Source organism: Xyrauchen texanus, chromosome 10 (assembly GCF_025860055.1).
Source record: "Xyrauchen texanus isolate HMW12.3.18 chromosome 10, RBS_HiC_50CHRs, whole genome shotgun sequence".
NCBI lineage: Eukaryota > Metazoa > Chordata > Actinopteri > Cypriniformes > Catostomidae > Xyrauchen > Xyrauchen texanus.
In genome coordinates, this window is record NC_068285.1 from 8,432,549 (window position 1) to 8,459,762 (window position 27,214).

At 37.9% G+C, this 27,214-nt stretch overlaps 1 protein-coding gene across 1 annotated transcript in view; it reads left to right on the forward strand.

Moving 5' to 3' along the window:
• LOC127650386 (NACHT, LRR and PYD domains-containing protein 3-like) overlaps positions 1 to 26,238 on the forward strand; it is a 125,294-nt gene extending 99,056 nt beyond the window's left edge. Inside the window, exons 2-12 of the mRNA XM_052135784.1 lie at positions 264 to 344; positions 1,841 to 2,009; positions 2,367 to 2,571; positions 2,736 to 4,500; positions 7,112 to 7,285; positions 7,480 to 7,650; positions 7,845 to 8,015; positions 8,210 to 8,380; positions 17,612 to 17,785; positions 23,773 to 23,819; positions 25,553 to 26,238. Of these exons, the coding sequence (XP_051991744.1) occupies positions 292 to 344; positions 1,841 to 2,009; positions 2,367 to 2,571; positions 2,736 to 4,500; positions 7,112 to 7,285; positions 7,480 to 7,650; positions 7,845 to 8,015; positions 8,210 to 8,380; positions 17,612 to 17,785; positions 23,773 to 23,819; positions 25,553 to 26,118 (3,666 nt within the window). The 5' untranslated portion in view covers positions 264 to 291 and the 3' untranslated portion in view covers positions 26,119 to 26,238. The remainder of the gene's footprint in view (positions 1 to 263; positions 345 to 1,840; positions 2,010 to 2,366; positions 2,572 to 2,735; positions 4,501 to 7,111; positions 7,286 to 7,479; positions 7,651 to 7,844; positions 8,016 to 8,209; positions 8,381 to 17,611; positions 17,786 to 23,772; positions 23,820 to 25,552) is intronic.
• The last annotated feature ends 976 nt before the right edge of the window (positions 26,239 to 27,214 follow it).

Below are 27,214 nucleotides of genomic sequence, written 5' to 3' on the forward strand. Positions count from 1 at the left end.
GTCAGTATGTGTTCAGTTTCTTTGGCACTGAAATGTTATTTCTTCTACTGACTTGAAACGTTGCTTTGTTTTCTTCTGTTGAGTCTTCTGATGTTTTCTCTTTATGCTGGTGTTTAACATGTCATAAAAGCTGACAGTCTGCAATTGAACCTCATTGATTCATTTCTAATGGAATATTCTAGAGGACAAATAAAAACAAATATGTGTCAGTATTGAACAAATAAACACGTCACAAATATAGATGATGTCCCGTTTGTTGACAGGTGTTCAGTGGACTGTTCAGATGATGTCATGGACTCCACAAAGGATCTCAGTGGACAGACAGACACAGGGAAGGTCAAGAGGTCAGAGGATTTCAATGCTTTAATAAAATACACTGATAGATATTTCTGATATGCTGCACAACACTACAGTATAAAAACACTGAGGAGAAATGAGAACAGACTGGATTATCTCAAGTATAAACATGTGAAAACAGCTTCAGGGTAAAGTGAGATCTACAGTCAGATGACAGTGAGACCGGTTTGATTCAGTCACAGACAGAACTGGAAAAATGTACATTACTTAGGATTGAGGTCAAAGGTCATTTGTGTGTATGTTTCTCCTGTAAATGTAAATTTGATGATTTTATACTTGTGAAAACAGTTTTTTAGAAAGCAGCACATTGCATTGTATAGTGTTCATCAATTCTGTGCATTTATTGGCCTGTAAATTTGAACCTCTTCAGTCGTAGCTGAAAGTTATTCTGACCTCGTAAAAGAGTCCCCCTTCATCCACTAGACAGACAGATAAACTCTTCCACAAGTGAGTTGAACTGAAGCATGGATTTATTAGCACACCACCACTTAGGGTTGCCACCTGTCATGTAAAACAAGGGATCGTCCCATATTTATAGATAAAATGATGCGTCTGGTATTGAATCAATATGTGATGCAATTTGACCCGTATTTATGATGGTCAGATGGCATCCAAAATGTATACATAAATAAGATCAAGAAGACAACTGAAACATTTTAATAAATATATTTTTAACATATTAATTATGTATTTTCATGGTTCAAGAAAGTTCTCATTTTAGCATATAAGAAACTATATACAATTTTAACGCATGTTATTATTTTATAACCCCCACCCCCTTATTAAGTGTCCCTTATTTAAAAATGTCAAAAGTGTCAAACCTAAATAGAGTTAAACTGAAATAAAGGGGCAAAAAGGAACAAATAAGTTCATTAAGTCTGTACATTAAAGAACTGTAACAGTTTGCTTAAATAACTGCCGTGTATAAATATCCTGAAAACACAATAATGATGCAGATGCATGTACAATTACACTGCAGGTGATCTTTCTAAACATCAAACTTAACCTTAAATAATGTCATCAATATCAAACATAAGATGGAGATAAACATCACATAAACACTTTGATACTTACAGACAAACTTCTATAAATGATTGAAAAGATGATTGACAGATTTAAGACAGCTGTCATCAGCAGATATCAGCATCAACTGAGTAAAACCAGATGCAGCACCTAGTGACACAGAAATAAACTACAGAGAACAGAACAAAAGTCTTTCCAGCTTTAGTGACATTCAGATCAGATCTGCTGTGTAATGTCATGTGCTCAAATATATCTTCATCAAATAAGCAGAAGTGAAATTGCTGAATGTTGAACTAGGACTGTGCATTAAACATGACCAAACACTGGAAAAGAACATGTTACCCCCTTGAAGCAGAGAGAAATATTGGGAAGAGTAAAACTGAGAAACTGAAGGGAGGAAAAGAGTGTTTGTGAGAGTTTATAGTTTTTAAAAAAGTGTTTAATTGCTGTTGTGTTTTAGTGTCATTCATGGAGAATCTCCTGAATCCAGCTGTGTGTCCATGAAGAGTGACCAGTCAATTCATCATCCAATTTACTTCAGTTCAGGAGAGTCTTTGATCAACTACAGAAACAAACAGGATGCATCAGAGTCAACTGCTGGGAAAGTGCCATTGGACTCCTTTTTTGAGGTGTGTGTGTGTGAGAGAGAGAGAGCGAGAAATAGAGAGAGTGAGAAATAGAGAGAGAGGATGTAAACACACACACTCATTCCTGTCCATATAGGCTGTTTTTTTTTTAATACACACTGTCTTGATTCTCTCATACACACCACTTTGAGACCCTAACCCTAACCTTATACAGCTTCACCCTCATCTTAATAACACACACACACACACACACACACACACACACACACACACACACTAAATGATGAATTCAAGACAACTAAAGCACAAATAAAATGAGTGGTGATTCTTGTCCACTGATTCTTCAGTTCCTCTCTGTTACTGAATGAAGTTTGTTGTTTGAATGTTCACTGATTTCAGGAACTTGAGCACAAAATCATCTCTCTGATGAAGAAAGAGCTGAAGAGTTTCAAGAGACTACTGATCTCAGATTCCCCAGCATGCTCTGAGAGAGAGGAGGAGGATGATGAAGGTCAGAGCAGAGTCAGAGAGGGGTTTCTGAAGATCACACTGCACGTCCTGAAGAAGATGAAGCAGACAGACCTCGCTAACACACTTCAAACCAGTAAGAGCTCGCACTCACGTCACTATTACATCACGTCACCTTCAGAGGAAACACACAGTGTCTGGATTCACTCAATATTAGTGAAAGAAAATAAAGTTAATGTCTAATGACCATTAAACATCAACATCAATTATAATTCCCATTTCTTTTCCTCTTTACATCAGAACTGATTTCTGTGCATCAACAAAAACTCAAAACAAAACTAAAAGAGAAATTCCAGAGAATTACTGAAGGAATGTCAAATCAAAGCAGCTCAACACTTGTGAATGAGATCTACACAGAGCTGTACATCACAGAGGGAGGGAGTGCAGAGATCAATAATGAACATGAGGTGAGACAGATTGAGACAGCATCCAGGAGAGCAGAGACACAGGAAACACCAATCAAATGCAATGACATCTTTAAAGCCTTACCTGGTCAAGACAAAGCCATCAGAACTGTGCTGACTAAAGGAGTTGCTGGAATTGGGAAAACTGTCTCTGTGCAGAAGTTCATTGTGGACTGGACTGAAGGAAAAGCAAATCAGGATGTTCACTTCATATTTCCACTTCCTTTCAGAGAGCTCAATCTGATGAAGCACAAACATATCAGTCTGATGAATCTTCTTCATCAGTTTTTCACAGATACAAAAGAACTGAGATCAACATTCCTTGATGACTACAAAGTCATTTTCATTTTTGATGGTCTGGATGAGTGTCGACTTCCTCTAGATTTCCAGAACAATTATATTTTGTGTGATGTGACAGAATCGGCCTCAGTGGATGTGCTGCTGACCAACCTCATCAAGGGGAATCTGCTTCCTTCTGCTCTGCTCTGGATCACCTCTCGACCAGCAGCAGCCAATCAGATTCCTCCTGAGTGTGTTGACCAGCTCACAGATGTACAAGGCTTCAATGACCTTCAGAAGGACGAGTATTTCAGGAAGAGAATAAAAGATGAGCGTCTGGCCAACAGAATCATCACACACATGAAATCATCAAGAAGCATGTACATCATGTGTCACATACCAGTCTTCTGTTGGATTTCAGCCACTGTTCTCCAGAGACTGTTGAGTGAAGCAGAGAGTGCAGAGATCCCCAAGACTCTCACTCAAATGTTCACACACTTCCTGATCTTTCAGAGCAAACCGAAGGGCCAGAAGTATGATGGGAAATGTGAGGTGGATCTTCAGCAGGCTAGAAAGAGGATTCTGTCTCTGGGAAAACTGGCTTTTCAACAGCTGGAAAAAGGGAACCTGATCTTCTATGAGGAGGACCTGAGAGAGTGTGGCATTGATGTCAGAGAAGCGTCAGTGTACTCGGGAGTTTGTACCCAGATCTTCAGAGAGGAGTTTGGACTGCACCTGGGGAAGGTGTTCAGCTTTGTGCATCTGAGCGTTCAGGAGTTTCTCGCTGCTTTATATGCTTTTCTTTCCTTTTATCAACAGAAATCAGGTCTCTTCAGTAAGTTTAGGTCATCTATGAGTGATTTCCTGAAGAGTGAAGTGGACAAGGTCTTACAGAGTGAGAACGGACACCTGGACCTTTTCATTAGATTCCTTCTGGGTCTGTCACTGAAGTCCAATCAGACTATCTTAAGAGACCTACTGACACAGACAGGAAGCAGCTCTGACAGCAAACAGGAAATAGTTGAGTACATTAAGATGAAGATCAGGGAGAATCCCTCTCCAGAGAAATCCATCAATCTGTTCCACTGTCTGAATGAACTCAATGATCATTCTCTAGTGCAGGAAGTACAAACATATGTGAACAGAAGAGATATCAATTGTCTCTCTGGAGTCCGTCTCTCTCCTGCTCAGTGGTCAGCTCTGGTGTTTGTGTTGCTGAACTCAGAAGAGGAGCTGGATCAGTTTAATCTTAGGAAATATGATCCATCACATGAATGTCTTCTGAGGCTGCTGCCGGTGATCAAAGCATCCAGAAAAGCTGAGTGAGTAATTTAGTGTTTTAATCTCACTTTATTGAAATTAGATTTTAATGTATTTTGTTAGACTAAAAACAACCCCTTATACTATTTTGATGTTTGTTTGGTTTCACGTGTTATTTTTTATCATTTTAACCTTCATTTTAAACAGACATTGTAGTAAAATAGATTAAAAAATGTTTAATGCAAAGTAAATAATATAGTTTAATATAACAAAAGCATGTTTTCCACTTAATAAATACAAAACGATACTTAATTATTTGATTTATGCTTCCACATGCAATAATACAACCAAGGTGTTTATTATGACAACTCCAGTTCCAATAAACTCTTGCTAATTCATGTTTTTTATAACAGCACATTATTTATCTCATATTATAATATGTTTATCATAGTAATATCATGTTTATTCATAAAAATAATTCAAAATTACTACAAATATGGACTCCTTTATTGGTATCAAAATAATTAGACTTTTATTGGACTTTCTCTTGTACACACAGCAGGCGCTGCATTTAGAAGAACTATCTTTTCAAATCAGTAATGTTTTCGGTTTTTAGATGTAAATTTAAATCCTGAGTTCTGATTTCCATTTCATCTGTAATTAACAAAGCAATCATCGTGGGATCTCCTGTGACTAATGTGGGTTCAGAACACGTCATGAAACAGAATGTGTCCGACTCGATGGCTCCGATTTCAACTCCTCCCGCTACTACAATTGGTAAATCTCGCAGATCGGTAAGGCAAGTTGCATTTGAAGTTGAACACACCTAATGAATGTTATTGAATAATATTCATTAGGTGTATCTCAATCAGCACTCTAGTTCACTAAGCAGGGCAATGGTCAGGGAGTCAGCCATTTTTACGGCTGTCCCAGTCGCACAATCATTCGAGTAAACTGAAACATTCTCTCCCTAAAAATTCTCTAAATCCACCATAAAAACCAGAGAGCATCGTTGATCACTGTGTTCACTTACCAGAAATTTTGTCATGTCATTATAGGATGAGCGCAAATACATGATGTCAAAGCCTTATTTTCTCTTTAAAAGATTTAGAGTAAATTGACTTCTCAGCTTAATGCCAAGTGTTTTACATGGTGGCCTGAAAAATGGGGCCACATTGTGAAAGAAAAGCACCTACATTTACTGCCATTGAAAACAGCTAAACAATTGACTTTTTTTGTAGCAAGTTGTTATGTATGATGATGTCACAGTGACATAATTTTTTTGTTTACATTGTTAAAACAGTAAATTATCTAATTAGTGTTTAGATTAGACTTAAAGAGGTCCTATTATACTTATTGGGACATTACCTTTCCTTTAGTGTGTAATATAGCCGTTTGTGCATGTAAAAGGTCTGCAGAGTTACAAAGCACAAATTCAACGCCAAAGGGAGTTACTCTCTCCCACAAAAAACACTGCTCCTGAATAGCCTGAAAGACATGGTTTGCAGTCCAGCCATTACTTCTGTGAAATAGCTACGTCACTATGTGGCACATTTGCCTAATTCATGCCTCAGGAGTGCGCTGCTCAGGCCTACCATCCGTTTAATAATTGTATCCCCTTGCATACTTCACTCTGTCACATGGACTTGGATGTATGTCACTGCTTATGTTGTGCGAGTGTCCAATACCTTTCGGAAGACATGCAATGGGTTTAACTGTAACAACCTAAACCCTTGATTTCTTGGAGCGTGTTGAAGGCTGATGTCACTTTGTGGAATTATTTCGTGATTTTTGCACCTGAGAAAAATATTTTTTTGGAGTTTGATTTCAGAGTATTTTTTATAAATCATGTATGTTTAATTTTATTTCATTAGAATGAAATGTTAGACAGGATTAATCAGGATTTGCACAAATTTAAATGTTAACGTAAACTGTTTATCACACAGTTATAGCCTGTGTTCATTGTTAAGTATTATGCTCTTAATATATAACTTTAATAAACTGCTTAATTGACCTAACTTCACTTCCATCATACATTTGAGTTGTTTTGGGGAAGTTCAAATGTGTTTTTGGGACAAAAATTCTTAGACATCAGGATATTATGCAGGAATTTGTACCCAAGTGCAGGGATGTTAAACAAAGAGCTTTTATGAAAAAAACAAAAACAAAATACAAACCAAAAACTCTCACAGTAAAATTAATAGAACCAATTTGAAACTAAGAATATAAACAAGACACCAACTGGAGAAACAGACTAGGAATGACTGACTAACCAAACTCACAAAACGATCTAACAGACACAAGAAGGTAGAAGGCACAGTAAGTAGAGGGAGAGCACATGAGGAACAGGTGATGACAATCAACACAACAAGGATCATATGAGGAGGTGTGGCAAGGTGGAATGAGGAGGCAGAGTAAGTTGAGCACATGGCTGACACAAACTCAAACAAAGACATGTGCTCAAAACAAATGCACACATGGACCAAAACAGACAGAACTCTAGAACAAAACAAGTTGGGCAGTACAGACTGGGTCTTGACAGTAGAAGAGCTTCAAAAAATTTGCAATAAAACATAGTGGTCATATATTTTTTCTTTGTACCCAACAGCTGTGCTGAGAAGCCTTCACTAAAACTTATAGATTAACACACTGTTATCTTGTCATTTCTCTCAGTTTGATGGGCTGCAATCTGACAGAGAAAAGTTGTTCAGCACTGGCCTCAGTTCTCAGCTCAAACTCCTCAAGTCTGAGAGAGCTGGATCTGAGTAATAATGTCCTGCAGGATTCAGGAGTGAAGCTACTCTCAGATGCACTGAAGAGTCCTCACTGTACACTGGAAATACTGAGGTTTGTGTTTGCAGATTAATTAGTACATTGGAATATACGATATGAATATATTGTGGTTCATAGCTGTGACAATGAAACAATAAATGGCTCAGTGACTGTCACAACCCTACATATCAAACTGTAGAGCATTCACTCTGTTATTACCATTTGTTTTATAAAACTGTTTTTTATCATTGTTTCTTTATTTGTTTTAGATTTGCAGCTTGTAGATTCACTGGTCAGTGCTGTGAAAGTTTGTCTTCATTTCTACAATCATCAAAATCCCTGAGAGAGCTGGACCTGAGTAACAATGACCTGCAGGATTCAGGAGTGAAGCTGCTCTCTGATGCACTGAGGAGTCCTCAATGTACACTGGAAATACTGAGGTTTGTGTTTGCAGATTAATTAGTACATTGGAATATACGATATGAATATATTGTGGTTCATAGCTGTGACAATGAAACAATAAATGGCTCAGTGACTGTCACAACCCTTCATATCAAACTGTAGAGCATTCACTCTGTTATTACCATTTGTTTTATAAAACAGTTTTTTATCATTGTTTCTTTATTTGTTTTAGATTTGCAGCTTGTAGATTCACTGGTCAGTGCTGTGAAAGTTTGTCTTCATTTCTACAATCATCAAAATCCCTGAGAGAGCTGGACCTGAGTAACAATGACCTGCAGGATTCAGGAGTGAAGCTGCTCTCTGATGCACTGAGGAGTCCTCAATGTACACTGGAAATACTGAGGTTTGTGTTTGCAGATTTATTAGTACATTGAAATATACGATATGAATATATTGTGGTTCATAGCTGTGACAATGAAACAATAAATGGCTCAGTGACTGTCACAACCCTTCATATCAAACTGTAGAGCATTCACTCTGTTATTACCATTTGTTATATAAAACTGTTTTTTATCATTGTTTCTTTATTTGTTTTAGATTTGCAGCTTGTAGATTCACTGGTCAGTGCTGTGAAAGTTTGTCTTCATTTCTACAATCATCAAAATCCATGAGAGAGCTGGACCTGAGCAACAATGACCTGCAGGATTCAGGAGTGAAGCTGCTCTCTGATGCACTGAAGAATCCTCACTGTATACTGGAAATACTGAGGTTTGTGTTTGCAGATTCATTAGTACATTGGAATATACGATATGAATATATTGTGGTACATAGCTGTGGTTACTGTGTACCAGTGGTTGACCGATATGGGGTTTTTAATGGCCGATATTGATATACAGAGAGCAGGGTGGCCAATAGACCGACACAAGGCCGACATATCACACGATCGCATGTAACAAAACAAACCGTGACTAGTCGTTTACATGTCTCATACGCTTCACGTGCAGACAGGTAATTTTCGTCGCCAAACGGGGAAATTTATCAGCCAACGCCGATAATTCAATATGTCAGAATATCATCCGATTTATCGGTCGCCAACTACTGTGTACTTGTGGGTGGGTTTCCTCTCAAGTGAATCAAGATATTCTGATTGTGACATCACAGTTCAAAATGATCACAACATTAATTTATGTCCAGCTCTTTAGAAAACTCGGTAACACTTTAGAATAAGGTTCCTTCATTAATGAATAACTACACAGGAACAAATGAGTAACACAATATTAACAATCTAGTAACTACTATTAACTAACAAGAAGCTCTGATTAATGAATTAGTAAGTAATAGCACACAGATGAAAGTTGTAGTTCACTATTAACTAATGAATAACTACTATTTTTTTAATGCTTCCCAGGAACTACTGAACAAATTTCATAATTCATGCAAAACTAATCAATAACTAATGCAGGACAAATGACTAGTACTACATTAACATTTTAACTTCTACTGTAAACGAATACACAACATTGTTTACATTATCAGTATGTAATAGCATAGCAGATTTATGATTTCGGAAAGTTGTCAATAATTAGCTTATGCTGTCTCCTAGAACTATTTATCAACTGAATAATTTTAAAGAAATGGATTTTTAAATGCAGTTGTCGGGACCTTACTTGTCCTGTGGCCAATTTTCTGACATTCCTCTGGACTGGCATTGAATCACTAGAGTCATGGTGACTACTGGAACATATTGAGTCATCAGCCATCCAAATACCATATACAGTTATTTTATTATTTAACCTACCTCTCAAAAAATATGTTTTTATGTATGTCTCCTAGCTCATATATACATATATGTGTGTGTGTGTGTGTGTGTGTGTGTGTGTGTGTGTGTGTGTGTGTGTGTGTGAATATCTTGTGAATGAATAGAAGATTCTACACTTTAGGATTGGGTTTTCATAAGTAACTACTGTAATAATCATGGTAACTAACTAGTAATGACTCATGTGTTACTGCATACTTCTATGGGAATTACCATCTAAAACTTCACCAAAAACCTCAAAAGCTTAAAATGACTTCAGTGTTTGGTTGCACATGATATTTATTCATCGTGACTGGAAAAATTGCTGATTTTAACAAGACGCACGGAACAAGCAACAGTGGCAGTGTGTATAGCCACTGGGCCATATTTATGATGGCTGACTTTAAACAGTAGTCATGGAACATGAAACAAGAAACAGCTAAAGTGGCAGTATTTATAGCCACTGGGCTAGAACATGCATGGAATGGTATTTATTATACAAAGAAACACACATACCCATGCATAAACAGCTTATTTTTGTCTCTCACAAAAGTCTATAAGCAAGCCAACGTTCTTTTTGTTTTCAATGGTACTTTGCACTGGCTCCTGTCTGCATAATTCTCTGCACCGCTCTGAAAAATCAGACAGTTTCTGTCCTCTTTGGAAGGTGCCTCGCAAATTTTTGTAGGCCTCTTTGTCACAAGCTTCGAGCTCTGCAATTGCAGCAGTATCAGCAATGGTCTTTCTATCCACGCCACATTTGAAGTATGCCTGGGTTTTTGTTGTCCCACCTTTCAAATAGTACAAGACCTTGTTGTACCTCTTGATGGCTTGCTCTGGAAGAAAGACTGACAAAGAACAGAGAATAATCCATTAGTGTGTTATGCTAATGAAATGTATATTTTATAAATGAATGGAAGTCGGAAGTCTGCTACAGGGAATTACAGCCTAAAGTTCTTTGCTGTGTTTGGTGGTTGTAGGTTGAAGGCTCTAGGAGGAGTTTCTCTTGGAAAATTAGAGTCTCAGAAAAAGAAGAACCATAATAATAATAATAATTTTAAAGTGCCCCATTATGCTATTTTAAAGATTGCTAAATTGGTTTTGTAGGTTAGGTTTACATGCATCCAAGTTCTTTGAATTTTCATTGCAGTATTATCTCTCTTCTCATAAATGATTCGGTCTCTCTAAACCCCTCTTTTCTGAGAGCCTACTCTGCTCTAATGGGTCAGATGACCCAGTCTGCTGTGATCGACAGCACATATCAGAAATGACATTACATAGTAACGATGGCATCAGTTTAACCATTTCAATTCAAGTCCTTTGCAATTTTGACAAACTAATTCAATCAACACTAACTTCAGAATTTTTCCAAACAAGCCTTACTTGAAATATGTGCCCTACACTTTTCTTGATCATCTTAGCTCTACTCATACTCTGTTGTCAATTCATGCAACTTAAAGGGTTAGTTCACCCAAAAAATAAAATTCTGTCATTATTTACTCACCCTCATTTCGTTCCAAACCTGTAATACTTTGTGTTCATCTTCAGACCACAAATTAAGATATTTTTAATGAAGTCTTACAGCTTGTTGATCCCTCCATTGACAGCTACACAACTACCACTTTCAAGGCCCATAAAGGTAGTAAAGACTAGGGCTGACCCATAATATTCAACTAATCGTTAGTCGACTAAAAAAGGAATAGTCGACTAAAAATTGTATTAGTTGGTTAGTCACCGAAAAAAAAAAAAAACTTGTGGTGAAGTCACGCAGTCCGTGAGGGACAGATTGTTCATGGCGGGTGCTTGTGGTATTTACAATATGTTAGGCAGGAAATATGTTAACCTCAATTTATGAAGCCACACGAGTGCTTAGTGTGTGTTGTAATTTACAACATAGTTTAACACTTTATTTACAAAATATGAATCTTGAACATGTGTATACACAACGTCTGCTCTTGCACAACAACATATATGCGTTGTGGTGCTCCCATGAACACATGCTGGAGATTAATATTTTGTAAATGTAGTAGATTATGTTCATAAATTGAGGTTAAACCAGTAGAGACACATGGATTACTTTAATCATGTCTTTACCACCTTTCTTGAAAATGCTAGTTGTGTAAGCTGTCAATGGAGGGACAGAAAGCTTTTAGATTTCATTAAAAATATCTTAATTTGTGTTCTGGAGATGGAGATTTTGGAATGACACGGGGATGAGTATTGACAGAATTGTATTTGTGGGTGAACTGACCCTTAATAAATGGTTGCACAGTAAACATAAATAATAGATATGTACTAAAAACTCTGGCCACACTGGGCTGAAACTGTGCACCTGCTTTTTCACCATGTCAAATAGTCTGTTATCTGATCTGTTTAAGTAGTGTTTTCTGTTTATATTGTTGGCAAAGGAAAAGGCAGAAATTTCAAAACATCTCTAATACTTAATGTTATAGATGCAAGAAATGAATTAAGCACAAGTATAATTACAGTAAATGAATATGGGGAAGCAAAGGAAAACCCCAGCTTCTTTAAGATTAACTTTAAGAATAGTTCCCTGAAACAAATGAAACATTAAATATTAACAACCTTGCTCCAGCCGAAGACTGCAAAAGGCATTCTGCAGGCACAGGTTCAAGCGCTAACGCCTCCGCTTCCTTCATTTGTTGGACAAATCTGTGGAATTTTGCTGCTTCTTAAATGATCCCTCAAACAGGAATGAAACCATAGACTCCGTCAGACCAATTGCAACAGTCTCTCCATCCACATCATTGTCTATAATATAAAAGAGATAATGAAATGTACAATTGAATTACCCATCAATTAGAACCATGCACTAAACCAGTGTTTTTGAGGCTGAAACACTGCACCACTGCCTGTGAGGTAAAGTACACACACAAAAATAGTAACCTGTGGGGAACACTTTACAGAGCTAACAAATAAATTCTGCAATAAAATAAAGATTCAAATAATAAAACATGAAACATACATGAACACAGAAGTAACAAACAGCTGAATTTAATAATTGCAGTGGCATAATTCTGAACAGAAGTCCAAATGGCCATCAGTGATTTAACAGGACACAGCTTTGGCATCACTGTTATTTTTGTTAGTGGATAATGTGAATAAAAACCTAACTATAATTTAAAAAATAAGTATTTGCATTTATTTTGGATGATGAAGAGGACATTTAAAATCGAAAAGTATTTTTTATACCAATTTTTATTCTTTTTTATATCATCAAGTGTGTTTGTAACAATGCAATAAATATTCGTAGCGCTTTATATCCATTTGACTTTAATTAGTAATCACTTGATTACGCGTTTGATGGCTGTGTATAATCTGAGGCGGAGCGTTGCGTTGGGGAAGTCTCGTGCGGCCTAACAAAACGTCGCAATCCCAACGGCAGGACATTTTTGGACTCAAAATTTAAAAACTGAGATAACCATTAATTACAATGGCTAGCCCTGCAAATATATCGTGTTTGCCACAGATTTAATAAAAAAATAAATAAATACGGTATGAAAGTTTATAGTCTATGGATAAAGGCAGTTGTCACACCGAGAAGAATCCTCGAGAAAAGCCTCGAAGCCTCGATTTGTTTTTTTTTTTTTAAAGCATCTCAACAATAATTTTTTGTGACAATTGACAATTAACATACTCACCCTCAAATGTAATCTTCTCCTCTTCAGAGACTTCTATGCCAAACTGCAATAGCTCCTTTATTAATTGAGCGTTAGACATTTTCCCCAATTTTCTTAAAGCGACAACAACCGTAACGTCTGCATAAGCAATAAATATGTTTTGAATGTTTTGTTGCCGTTCATCGTGGTCTTTCTTTCAAATTTAATTCAATATGTCTGTTTTTGATGCAATGGTCAAAAATTTATTAATTTGATAAAAAGTTTAAAAAAAAAAAATGAATACTAGCTACTTTACAACAAACATGAATAATTATTTCATGTTTAATAAGGTGTTTTGATGTTATCATGAGCTGACATTTATATAACTGTACCTTTAAAGGTACAGTTATATATTGTGTACCTATAGGAACAAAATTGTACCTTCACTGTACCTTTTTTTCTAAGTGTGTAGAAGGCAATAAATAGTTTTTTCCAGTTCAGGCATCACATGGTTTTATATTTATGTGAAGCTGTCACATTGAATGTAAATGGTACCAGATGCTTAATAAATAATTATAAAATTATTAAAGCTATTTTTCTAGTCATGATTTGTGCAACCAAACATTCCAAGTCATTTCAAGCGTTTGATATTTTTGGTGAACTTTTAAATAGTATACTTTCAGAAAATGTCTTTGTAAGTATGTAGTAACACTTTAGTCATTACTAGTTAGTTACCATGATTATTACAGTAGTTACTTATGAAAAGCCAATCCTAAAGTGTAGAATCTTCTAATTATTCACAAGATATTCACACAAACACACACACACACACACACACACACACACACACACACACACACACACACACACACACACACACGTATATATGAGCTAGGAGACATAAATAAAAACATATTTATTAGATTTTTTTAATCAGAGGGAACATCATTTTAACCAAACAGCCGCTGTAGCCAAGTAGATTCAAAATGTTTAATACAACAATAAATTGTGTTACAAGTAATGAAAGCTTGTTTTCCACACAGTTTTTCAGTAAACAAAGAAGGATGAATGATGTTTATTCATATTACAAAACATTTCTGCGAATGAACACAATGAACAAAAACAACAACTTCAGACACTTGTGTTTTGGAACACAGTCAGGTTGAATATTATTATAATATATGAGTGAATTATTAAAAGACTTAGTGGATAAGAATTGTTGTATATATAAGTGATATATTTCTGACATATCTATTTCACCTGGAGCCTTTATTTTGGTGGGAAGACATTTGAGTTGATGGACTACCAGAGGACAGTTTCAGATAGTCTCACAATTCACCTCTAGATTGTGAAGAGCACTTTACAAACTCCTCAATGTCTGTCTCTCATGAGGTTATCACTCAGAATCTGACTCTGATATCAACTCAAATGTTCCTCAGTTCCTCGACACAAACTCCATCTTAGGAACAGAGAAAAGACAAAATATAATAAAAATACAAACCCAAAAGAAGAACACAAAGCACAGCAATATCTTAAACTAATGCACAGTGAGGAACAAACAAATTAATAAAGAGGTGTTTGAAGAAATTGTGTTTCATTGTGGCTGGATTTCTGCAGGTGTCAAATGAAAAGTGATGCAATGAGAGTATTGCATTTATACATTGTTCCTCTATAGACCTTATTCACAGCAGTGCCATCTTTGATTTTTATGTGAATTACAGTGAGGCTGTGAGAGATAGATGTTCAGTCTCTTCAATGGGTTATTCAGTCATTTAAAGTGTTTTAGCTACTTTTATTTTTAAAGTTTGTATGATTCCCTTTTCTCCACATTATGGATAAAAGATAGTTCTAAACAAATTCTTTCAAAGACAGAAAACTAAGCTTTCACTAAATTTACACTTGCATTCATATTCTAATTTCTTGAAGATGTGACACGATGTGACCACAGCGATATGTGACGCTCACTGGTTTTTATGGTGCATTCTGGGATTTTTGAGGAGTGACTGTTTTAGTGCACTGGAACAATTTTGTGATTGGGACAGTCCTAAAAATGGACGACTCCCTGACCAGTGTGCACTCGCACTCTTATACTGGTGTGTGTGAATTGGTGACTCCAACTGTTCAAGTAATGAACTCAACAGACTGAATATTGCAGATGATACGCAGCTCTACATATTGTTCCAACCTGATGATCCAACTGTCTAAACTCATATCTGTTACATCCTCGGGCGTATCTCTTTATGTTGTTTCCCTGTGTTTTTTTTTTTTTCGTTTTGTTTTCCATCTGCCTTTCATGACAGGTTAAAATGCCACCAGGTGTCAGATATGATGACTACCAATCAGCTCCCTGTTAGGATTGGCTGACAAGAGGATAAATTCTGGGTGGAACCAACACATAAAGAGAGAGACATTGTAGGCTGTCTCTGAGAGGTGTTCCTTTCTCCTGCCCCAGATTGTGTACATTCTTAATACTTTGCTCACAACACTAAACAGAGTACACTTTATGACCATTGCATAGACTCTCATTTTTTGTTTTGTATTGTTACATTTTTCATTTACTTGCTTTGTTTATCATTTTATAGAAGCCATAGGGAGGTGGGTAATATTTATTTTCTATTTAACCTTTTTTCTCCTGTTTCTACCTAACAAGGGAGTTAGATGTTCAGATGAAATGTTTATCAATGTTTATCAAATGTTTAAAATGTTTATCATTTTATAGAAGCCATAGGGAGGTGGGTAATATTTATTTTCTATTTAACCTTTTTTCTCCTGTTTCTACCTAACAAGGGAGTTAGATGTTCAGATGAAATGTGTTGCTTATTTGTGTTTATTGCCAAGGCAGGAGAAGGGAATTATAAAATCTCTCCTTGTTGCACCTTTCCAACCCTAGGCTGGGGAGGGTGTAACATATCTATGCCTGCCTTTTGGAGATCTCTGCCTGAATGAAGGAACACCACCTTCATCTCAACCTGGCCAAGACCAAACTCGTTGATGGAACTTGTGATCCCAGCAAACCCATCTGTTACTGTTCATCTGTGCTCCACTACTGTGAGACCTATCAGGACAGCTGAATCCTGAGAGTAGTAATTGATGAACAGCTACATTTTAGTTCTCGCATCTCATCAACTGCCTGGTCTTGCAGGTTTGTGCTTTATTACATCAGAAAAATCAGACCTTTCCTGTCTGAATATGCTGCACAGTCCCTGGTCCAAGCTCTGGTTATTTCAAGATTGGACTTCTGCAGTGTTCTGTTGGATAGCCTTCCAGCTAGTGCGATCAAACCACCGCAGATGGGCCTGAATGCGGTGGCACGTCTGTTTTTCAACCAACCAAAGAGGGCTCACGTCATACCCCACTTAGTCTTACTCCACTGGCTATGCATCAAATTCAAAGCTTTGAATTTGGCCTTCAGGACAACCAGTGGAACAGCACCCTCTTACACCTGGTGGTCCCATCACAAGGAGGCACTTCACATTCATTTGCTTTCTCTGTCCCCCGGTGGTGGAATGAGCTTTCAACCACCTGCCGTTCTGCTGAAACCATTTCAACATTCAAGAAAAAGCTGAAAACACATCTTTTCTGTGAGCACTTAACCTGTCCTAAATAATGGCACTTACTATTTAAGAAATCTTTTACAAAATCCTTATTTCTTTCTTCTGTGCTAGTTTCTGTACTATTATAGCAACACTTAGAACTTGGCAGTGTGATCCTGCAGGTACAGTTTACTTTTAGATGACAAAGTGTTTATGTTACTCATTTGTAAGTCACTTTGGATAAAAGGGTCTGCTTAATGACTAAATGTAAATGTAGTTTATCTGACTTTTTATGTGTGTGTGTGTGTTTGTGGATTTTCTTACTGTTGATGTGTGTGTTTTTAGATTATCTGACTGTTGAATGAACATTAATTTATATAGCTCTTTCCTGACACTAATCAAAGTGCTTTACACAGTGAACAGGGGACTCTCCTCAACCACCAATAGTGTCCATCATCCACCTGGATGATGCAACAGCAGATATAGTGCACCAGTATGCTCACCCCACACCAGCTATTGGTGGAGAGGAGAGAGTTATAGAGCCAATTAGTGGCTGGGGACTATTAGGAGGCCATGATTGAGAAGGGCCAATGGGGGGAATTTAGCCAGGACGCTAGGGTTATACCCCTACTCTTTATACCCCTACTCTTTACAAGAAGTGCTCTAGGATGTTTTTAATAACCACAGAGAGTGAGGACCTGATTTTAACATCTCATCCAAAGGACAGTGTCTTTTTCCAGTATAATGTCCCCTTCACTATACTGGGGCATTAAGACCCACACAGACCACAGGGTGAGCACCCCCTGCTGGCCTCCCTAATATCTCTTCCAGTCGCAAACTTCCCCCGGAGGTCTCTCATCCATGTACTGACCAGGCTCAACCTTGCTTAGCTTCAGTGGCAACCAGTCTTGAGCTACAGGTTAATATGGCTGCTGGTAAATGCTGATGTGTGTTTGTAGGTTATCTGACTGTTGATGTGCGTTTGTAGATTATTTGACTGGTTATATGCAAGTTTTTAGATCAACTGACTGTTTTGTATGTGTGCTTGTAGATTATCTGGCTGTATGGTGACAGAGGAAGGCTATTGTTCTGTGGCATCAGCTCTGAGATCAAATCTCTCACGCCTGAAAGAGCTGGATCTGAGCTACAATCACCCAGGAGAATCAGGAGTCAAGCTGCTCTCTGAAAGACTCAACGATCCAAACTGCACACTGGACAAACTTAAGTATGTTGAGCTGTAAAACCCTGTTTATACCAATATTAACCCCCTTAAACCCAGGCCCTAATTGGTCTTGAATTTATTGAATGGTCAGTGAATTCACTGAAACAGCACCTGTATTTATTCCTTTTAAAAAATTGAAATCCTTAACAAATGCACACAGAAGACATATATTGTATGTTTCATTAGAATGAGGACTTTTTGTAATCTTTATATTTTATATAGAATATTATTTTTACTCATTTTATGAAAACAATTCAAAAGAACAATCTTTAAGCATCTGTCACTTAACCCTTTCACATTTACTGGTGCAGATTTGTGATGGTTTATTACTGGCACCCTTAGAGTAGTGTCACACGTTTGTGTTTCTGCAGCAGTCAGTGCTGTCAGATTCAGATCGGTTTTCATGCCAACACTAAACTGCTCTGCCCAAGTGCCTGTAATTCATATTCACACAAACTGATACTCATACAGTCTTTTCAAGCACATGGTATGATTATTTTATGACATAGACATCTAAATGGTCACAAAATTACTACTATAAAAGTTTACAGCTCGTATACAAACAGTCAACACAAAATTGGGATCACTGTTCCTCGCAGCCATGTCTGTTTAAATTAGGTGGTCATTCCGTTGTCAATCACAAGTAACTCAAACAGCAACTCAATAGTCTTTTCAAGCACACAGTACACTCATTGTCACACACACACACACACACACACACACACACACACACACACACACACACACACACACACACACATATATGTTGGTACTCCTTTCATAATGAGGACTCTCCATAGACATAATGATTTTTATACTGTACAAACTATCCCTGATAGCACACGTACATCAAACAGACATCTATTTGATGTGTGTTTACATCTTAACAACATCTATTTTACATTGTTTGCTCATCTGCAATATGTCTATAATATGACAAATATTGTCTTGAATGTCAGTAAGACATTCAGCAGATGTCTTTGAGACATTTATGATCTAGAATGTTGTATATCTGATATTTAAGATGTTTAGTAGATGTTGCTTTCCAGATGAAAAGATCTAAAACAGACATCAGAGACGTATATTAAACCTGTAAACACACACAGTCACAAACATTGTTACTCCTATCATTATTATCTCTCCAAAGACACAATTATTTTTATAATATATATTCTATCCCCTAAACCTAACCCTCACAGAAACATTTGGGATATTTACATTTAAAAAAAAAAGTATGTACGTTTGAATTACAAGGACACTAGAGATGTCCTCATAAACCACATTTATAGCATAATACCTTTGTAACTACTAGTGTATAACCTAATAAAACCACCAAACACACACACACACACACACACACACACACACACACACACACACACACACAGTGTACAGACAGACCATATTGATGATTTATGACTATTTTTTATAGCTATGTATAAAATAGGAAGTAAAACAAATACAGTACAGTAGACAAAACCCATTTGTTTATATGTTTAGTATTTACAGTATTTTTAAATATATTTTTATCTATACATTTTTTAAAATGACAAATCAAGAATTCAGTATATTACTCGTCTACACTGTGAAGTGTCACGTGACCTCATTCTATCAGATTTTGCATTCTTTTGATATTTTGCTGTGGACATAACTCACTCTGGGGGCATTCAAGGGAATTCAGAACCTACTCATGAAAGGGGAAAAAAAAATTATTCATGGTTTTGATTTAGAAAAAAACACTTGAGTGTTTGATATTGCTGCATGAAGGTGTTTTTTGAAGCATTTTGTACATATTTAAACATTATTTTAATTATATTTGCAGTGTATTCTGCACACTTTCATTGGTCTGCATGTCAACAAAATATGAGACTCAGTTCCTAGATTAGTGTCATGTAAGACACAAAAGTTATCTTTTTTTATAATAATCCCTGAAGGACACCACCTGAATCTTATTTAAAAGTGTTCGCAATCATAACATTCTAATCCCCAACAAATCACCCCTATTAAGAACATTATTATTAGGGTCACTAATCACTAAATCCATCCATCTTCTAAAGCCAACTGTCCTATGCAGTGTCACATGTGCTGGAGCTATCCCAGCTGTCTCAGGCCATAATCACTAAATCATAAACCCCAACTCATAGCCAAGATTCCCACCTGTCCTTTACAGTGCTTTTGGACTTTAGTTGTCCAAGAGATGACTTGAGGACAGTCCCCTAAATACAGAAAAGGTGACAAAGGGCAAATTTTATTAAAGGTGCAGTATGTAAGATTCAGAAACCCTTGTTATTAATGACACCTGTGGCCGTGAAGTGAACTGCAGCAGCTACCTGTTGCTTGTGATCGCACACACACTCCATAGGGAGGAGAGCGAGCGAGCGTTTACCAAAACAATGATGTAACGTACAAAGAGACTGAATGTGATTCACCGGCATCATGCTGACAGATGAGGTAGCATAATTAAAATTACTCAGTTATGATTGTTTTACAAACTTTGAGACTGTATATTATATTTGACTCTCCAGTGCTGGAACAAGGCTAAAACAAAGTGTGGATATCGGTCTGACTATGTGAGACTGTAGTTTGAATAATCACTTTTCTTTGCATGATACATTGACTGCATTTATACGATAGCCGATGTCGGTGTTAGCGAGCTAGCCAGCTTTATCAATAGCTGTTAGCTAAATGTGGTGGATGATGACAGTAGCTGTTTATAAAATAGACTGTACATTATAAATATATTGACACAATTCAGTATTGATGTGATTCATCACAACTGTCATTTTGATATATCGATGCACTATTGTTTTATAATAATAGATGATATATATTTTCTGTGTAACCAAGTTATGTTACACTAATTAATGTGTCTTTTGGCATTATCTTGAACATTGTCTAGCATTAATTTCATGTGTGTGGCAGCAGGGGCATGGTCAAGCAGCTGTCCGGGGGAGAAAGCGGTAAGGGTGCTTGCACCTGAGCCAAATTATGTCTAAAACCTGTCTCTAATTTCAGTGAGCATGGGGAGAGCGGCATAAAAATGGCCACAGAACCTCCAGACGAGAGGAAAAAGAGCAGACACGTCAGTCTAGTGTTGGTGTGTACAGAGGTCCTACATGTTTGTTGAATGCTGTAAATATATAAGTTGTGAACACTGCTGTGGCCATTAAAAGTCTGCTTAGGAAAAGAAATCTACGTCTTCATTTCCTCCTTGCCCATCACGACTCGTTCTACAATGTGTTATTGTAGTTTAGCTAAAATGACACAGATCAATCCTTATGGCTCAATATGTCACATGCTTTGCAGTTATGTAAGTTTTCCTGTCCAATAAGAAAAACACCAATTCAGGGTCAGTTTTGATCCCCAAAACCAAACGAAGGTCCATCCAGGAATCAAATGCCCTGCCGATTTTCACTCTAGTTTTCACTCGACCATGATCACATTCCCGCTTAGCCAGACGGGATTCAGTAGATCAATGTTTTTTTGGCTTACTCAGAGTTTGTGTTGGAGTCGGTGTTGTGCTGGGACGTTTGCTGGATTCATCTCTAAGATAATGTTATCTAGTGTTGCAGTTTGTTGTCACTGTTGAATAGTGGAAGAGAAGCACTGAGGCTCTCGGGAGAGCACATAAACATCACATATTTTTGATTTTCCTGGCAAAAGTGACCCGCTCCCGTCACATGAAAATCAGTCTACAGGCTTTAATAGGCAACCTACAAGCCGTTCACACATTGGCAAAAAAAAAAAGGTGCTGCTTGCTTGATATAACCAAAATATTGTTGAAATGGTTTTGCAGTATTTGGTTGGGTAAGGCTTTCCCTTTTTATTGGATGGGGAACACAGCGAACAGTGACAGTGATTCAGGGAAAAGGTCTTTTAGTCTCTTTCTTCAGTTTTCTTGCCTTGACAGTAAAAATCAATTCTGTACCAAAACTGCTATTCAAATAAAAGTGAAATGTTCAAATCTTACCGATCATAACAGAAGTAGCATCACTGGTAAATGATGCAAGAGTGGCTGCAGGTCTGCATTTCTCTGCTGTAATGATGTTGAGGATGGTTCTGTAATCGTGGCAGCATCTCCAGTAGGGATGTAACGGTTTAACAGTTTCACAATATACCCCAGTTTAATAATAGATGATTTTCACACCATAGACATTCTTATTCACAGTATTGCATGAATATAAAATCTGTTTAAATATAAAATCTGAACTTTTCTAAAATCCAAATCAGTTTAATGATGACATCATCAGATACATTTGATAAATTGTGATTTCCTCATTTTACATTGAATGGACGCTTCATTTAAAGGCACGGTACGGGCTCATCTCACCACAAAGACATGTCGGACCCTGAACATTTATTTACACCATCAAAAGCGTTTTCTTGGTCCAAATATATTGTCTCTGACAAAAGAAATCAGATCATGTATTCAAAACAAATGATCAAATATTGTGCGTTTAGGAATACAATATGACTGGTCAGCGTGAATTAATTTAGATATGTAAAGTTTGAATCTGTTGGTTAATGATTTGGACAGTATCTTATAGTACATTTATTTCACGGCTGAAATCTGCAGTGTGAGAGTATTTTGGACATTTTGGGTTTGGCACCATTAATGGTTCTCAGTTATTCTGTTTGGAAAGTTTGTTTCATCGTCCCATGAAATCTGTGGAGGATAATATATTTAGATGCAAACGGATTGTGTTTATATGAAATGTTGATGAGCTTATTTTCATTTTATATGATTTATTATTTGCTTAAGTGCAGCACAACAGCAAGACTACAATATGTTTAATACTAATAATATGTTTTATTGGTAAAGTACTAAATAGGGTTTATAAAGTGCATTAGCATACAGGAAATGAACAGTGATACTGTAGCACATTTGCTTGTGTTGTGCTCTGTCACTGTATTAAGCTCATTTAAAAAGTGTTACAAATAAACACAACAGCACACAAATATGTTTAAAATGATGTACACTCACATTAGATGATGACTCCAGTCAGATACTGACCTCAATAAAAGCTGTTTAATTGTACATTGAGCGGGTCGCCCTCATGGATGCTGCCATGTTGACCGCACATAACAAACTGTCTTGCAGTTGATCAGTTACTACCACTAATAATATCAATAATGATCACAGATAAACGGTGTGACATCAAGCACCAAGAGCGAGCACACAACGGTCTCATCAGCCGCCAGAGAGATTACGAGTCGCAGCAGTCCATCTTACAGACATTTTTGTGTGGCGCAGCAGCAGTTAACAGGGGCGGTGCAGGATTTTTCACAGGGGGGGTCGGGCAGTGATCAGTCTGTGGTGTCAGTACAAAGTCCAAAACCACTGGTACTATTGGGACGAATAAGAGCCAGATAAAAACTTACTGCTGCACTTTTAAAAGCGGCGCTAACACTGATCTGGAGCCGTTTCATAACCCAGGATTAAAAGTGTTGCTAATCACCTTTCAGAGTTACAAGTGTGTAATGTTACTTTACTGGAGGTTAAAAGCGGGGTTAAAAGACAATAACCCAGGGTTAAGTGCAGTGTGAAAGCACTTGAGTTTATTGTTGGTGGGATGTTGTGTGTGTGTATTGCAGGGGTGTCAAACTCAGTTCCTGGACCCCTCACACCCCTCATGTGTTGTAAGAATGTCAGTGGATTGAAATATTGAATCACGATTAATCACATATTTGTTTTGTTGTAAGTGTTAACACATTCAGTTCCAGGAAAACTAAATAACAGTCCTGTGTGTCATTATTAGATTCTTTTCTGAAAGTTTCAACTAGTTGTAAAAGTTTGATGGTTTTACAGTCTCATTTTTTATCATGCCAATAAAGCTAATAAATATAAATTAATAAAGAGAGAGAGAGAGAGAGAGAGAGAGAGACATTCTCTGTGTGTTATTTCAGATAAAATCACTTGCAGCACTTTTAATATGTTTCAGGTGAGCTGAATATGATGTCATCATTTGTGTGTGTTTGTGTTTTTATAGTGTGGATCATGGAGGAGAGTTCAGGATTACAGCTGGACCACGCAAATGTAGGTCTACACACACACACACACACATATGCTCGCACACACAAATGCTCACCACACACATATGCTCACAAATACACACATACGCGCACACACACACACACTCGCGGTTTTCCTCCCGGTTTCTGTCTTGCTTTCACTTTCACTTTCACAGGTTTAATGTTCTGGTTGGTTTTCTCCACTGTCAATCATCCGGAGTAATCCGACGTGAATTTAAGGTGAAAGGATTTATTTATTTTAGGGGCTGCATGTGTAAACTGGAGGAGCTGAACACTGAAGCTGCAGTCCCGACGGGGTTAGGAAATTAGGTGTGAAGGTAGATCGGGGGGTGTAGGTAGTTTATTTGTAAATAGTGTCGATGGTCCAAAGGGAGATGGTGACGGTAATGCAACAATGGGTTTGTGAAACACCGAGAGCTCCTCATTCAGATATTTCGTATGTTTAGACGCTCGCTTTGATAACTTGTTCTCTTGTTAGTTTTGACTGATTTTGACTTTGTTTGTAATCTGTGAATTTATAATTCATCTTGTTTTTTGTTTGTTTGTTTTGATTGATCAAACTGTTTATCTGTCAGTGTGTTGCTGTTACACGACATTATTTCACTGTCCGTTGTGTTCATTCTTCACATTTCTGAGTTATTGGATTATTTGGTAGAGTTTGTGCTGGCTGCAGGAAATGGGACAGGTAAATTATGTCACGTGACGTACATTGTGCACACTTAGAATATTCTGTTGTATAAACAGGGGTTTATACAACAGGTCAGGGGCAAATGCCACTGTGGAGCGGAGGGGGCGCGCCCGGTCCCCAATCGGCCTGATGAGGCGCGCGAGGGATAAAGGCGGCCGGTGACGATTGTTCGAGAGAGAGAGAATTACGGGCATGACCGTCATGTGTGTTTGTTTATGTGTTTTTGAGTTTAAGTTTCTCATTAAAATATCATTTATGTTGACAAGCCGGTTCTCGCCTCCTCCTTGCCCATCCTTTAACCGTTTTACAGCCACCCGCTGTCATTTTTTGTTTATGGTTAGTTAGTGAAGTTTAGATATGACGTCACGGATGCTGAAGATTTTTGTTTCTACAATTTATTTTGCCTTTGGGAGATTAATTAAATTGAAGAGATTAGGAAGACTTGATGTTTAGTTTTATTCATTTCTTTGGCACTGTCCAATTCCTTTTCCTCCTCGTCTCCACTGTTGATACATACTGTAAATATTGTCTAGTAAATAACACGTGTAAATATTTCACTACACTCCTGATTTACACACACACACACACACTCACTCACACTCTCACTCGTGCACACACACACACTCACTCGCACACACACACTGACGCACACACTAACACACACACACACTCACAGTCACTCACACACACACTCACAATCACTCACACACACACTCACTCACTCACTCACACACACACACACTCACACACATTCACACCCACTCACTCGCACACTCACACACACTCGCACTCACTCACACTCGCACACTCACACACACTTGCACACTCACTCACACTCGCACACTCACACACACACTGACTCACACACACTCCCACCCACTCACTCACACACACACACACACACACACACACACACTCACTCACTCACTCACACACACACACTCACTCACACACACACACACACACACTCTCACACACACACACACTCACTCACTCACACTGGTTTAGTGATTGTTGTGTTTTAAGTGTTTTTCTCTTCTTGTGTTCAGATGTCTGTGATCTCACACTGGATTCAAACACAGTACACACTGAACTCATTCTGTCTGAGGGGAACAGGAAGGTGACACGTGTGAGAAAACGTCAGTCATATCCTGATCATCCAGAGAGATTTGATGTGCATCGTCAGGTTCTGTGTAGAGAGAGTCTGACTGGACGCTGTTACTGGGAGACTCAATGGAGTGGAGGGGGTGCTGGTATATCAGTGTCATATAAAGAAATCAGCAGGAAAGGATGGAGTGATGACTGTGAGTTTGGACTCAATGTAAACTCCTGGAGTCTGTGGTGCTTTAATGACAGATTCACTGTCTGGCACAATAATAACAGCACTGACATACGTCCCCCTTCACACGACTGTAAGAGAGTAGGAGTGTATGTGGACTGTCCGGCCGGCACTCTGTCCTTCTACAGCGTCTCTGACACACACACACTCACACACTTACACACACTCATCACCACATTCACTCGACCCCTCTATGCTGGATTTACAATTTATTCTGATTCCTCAGTGTGTGTGTGTGAAATTGATCATCAGAGACACACACACACAACTGGATGAGTGAAATATACTCACTGTATCTCACATCAACACAACTCCAAACTCTTTCTAGAAATCATTTCATCAATTAAACTGATTGAATTCAATACAATGACAGTACTTTGTGACTGTTATTTACTATCAAATTAAATAATAATAAAAAATAAACAGTTTTGAAGTCCAATATGGCATCATGTATATAAAATACTTAAATTTAAAAATAAATTTTTTTTTATCTTAAAAATACTTAAAATTAGAACGAGATGCTGCGCTTTGCTAAGCGCTTTGGGAACAATCCTGCATTGTGACCAGCTGTGAATATGTGTGTAACACGTCAATGAACACTGACCGGAATTTATAGCCTCGGCTGGTGAGATCATTAAATGCACCTGTGGCCAGGCTATAAATAGAGGCGTCACCAGCGTGTCGTCAGATATTTGGCAGTTAACTGGATCTGCACCATGTGAACTGCACCACTTTTCGAAGACACCCCATTTATTGGTGTAGATTTTTCTGGTAGAGGGAGCCCTAGCACTAAGAATGGTCTCGATAACCTCAGGTGACAGCCCTGTGTCCCTCAGTTGGTACCCTTCAAGGGCCAAACATGAAGTTTCCACAATTCGGGCCGAAATATCATCCCGTGCGCCTGAGACAGAAGGTCCCTCCTGTCCGGAATCGCCCAAGGCGAGCCGTCGAGGAGAGATATCAGCTCTGAGAACCAAATCCTGTTCGGCCAGCAAGGCGCTATCAGTAAGAGGCAAGACCCTTGCTGGCGAACTCTGGCCAAGACTCCCAGGAGCAGAGAAACCGGGGGAACGCATACAGACACACTCTCGGCCATGTATGCGCCATCGCGGGACATTGCGCAGTCTCTTGAGAGGCGAAGAGGTCCACTTCTGCTCTGAAAAATCTCTCCCAAATTTGTTGTACTACCTCAGGGTGGAGTTTCCACTTGCCCCTCGGTATGTTTTGTCTGGACAGAAAAACTGCTCCCACATTTAGGCGTCCAGGGATATAAACTGCCCTGAGTGACAGGAGCTTGCCCTGGGCCCAAAGGAGAATCCGACATGCCAGCAAATTCAGGTGGCAAGAACGTAGAACTCCTTGATGGTTTATG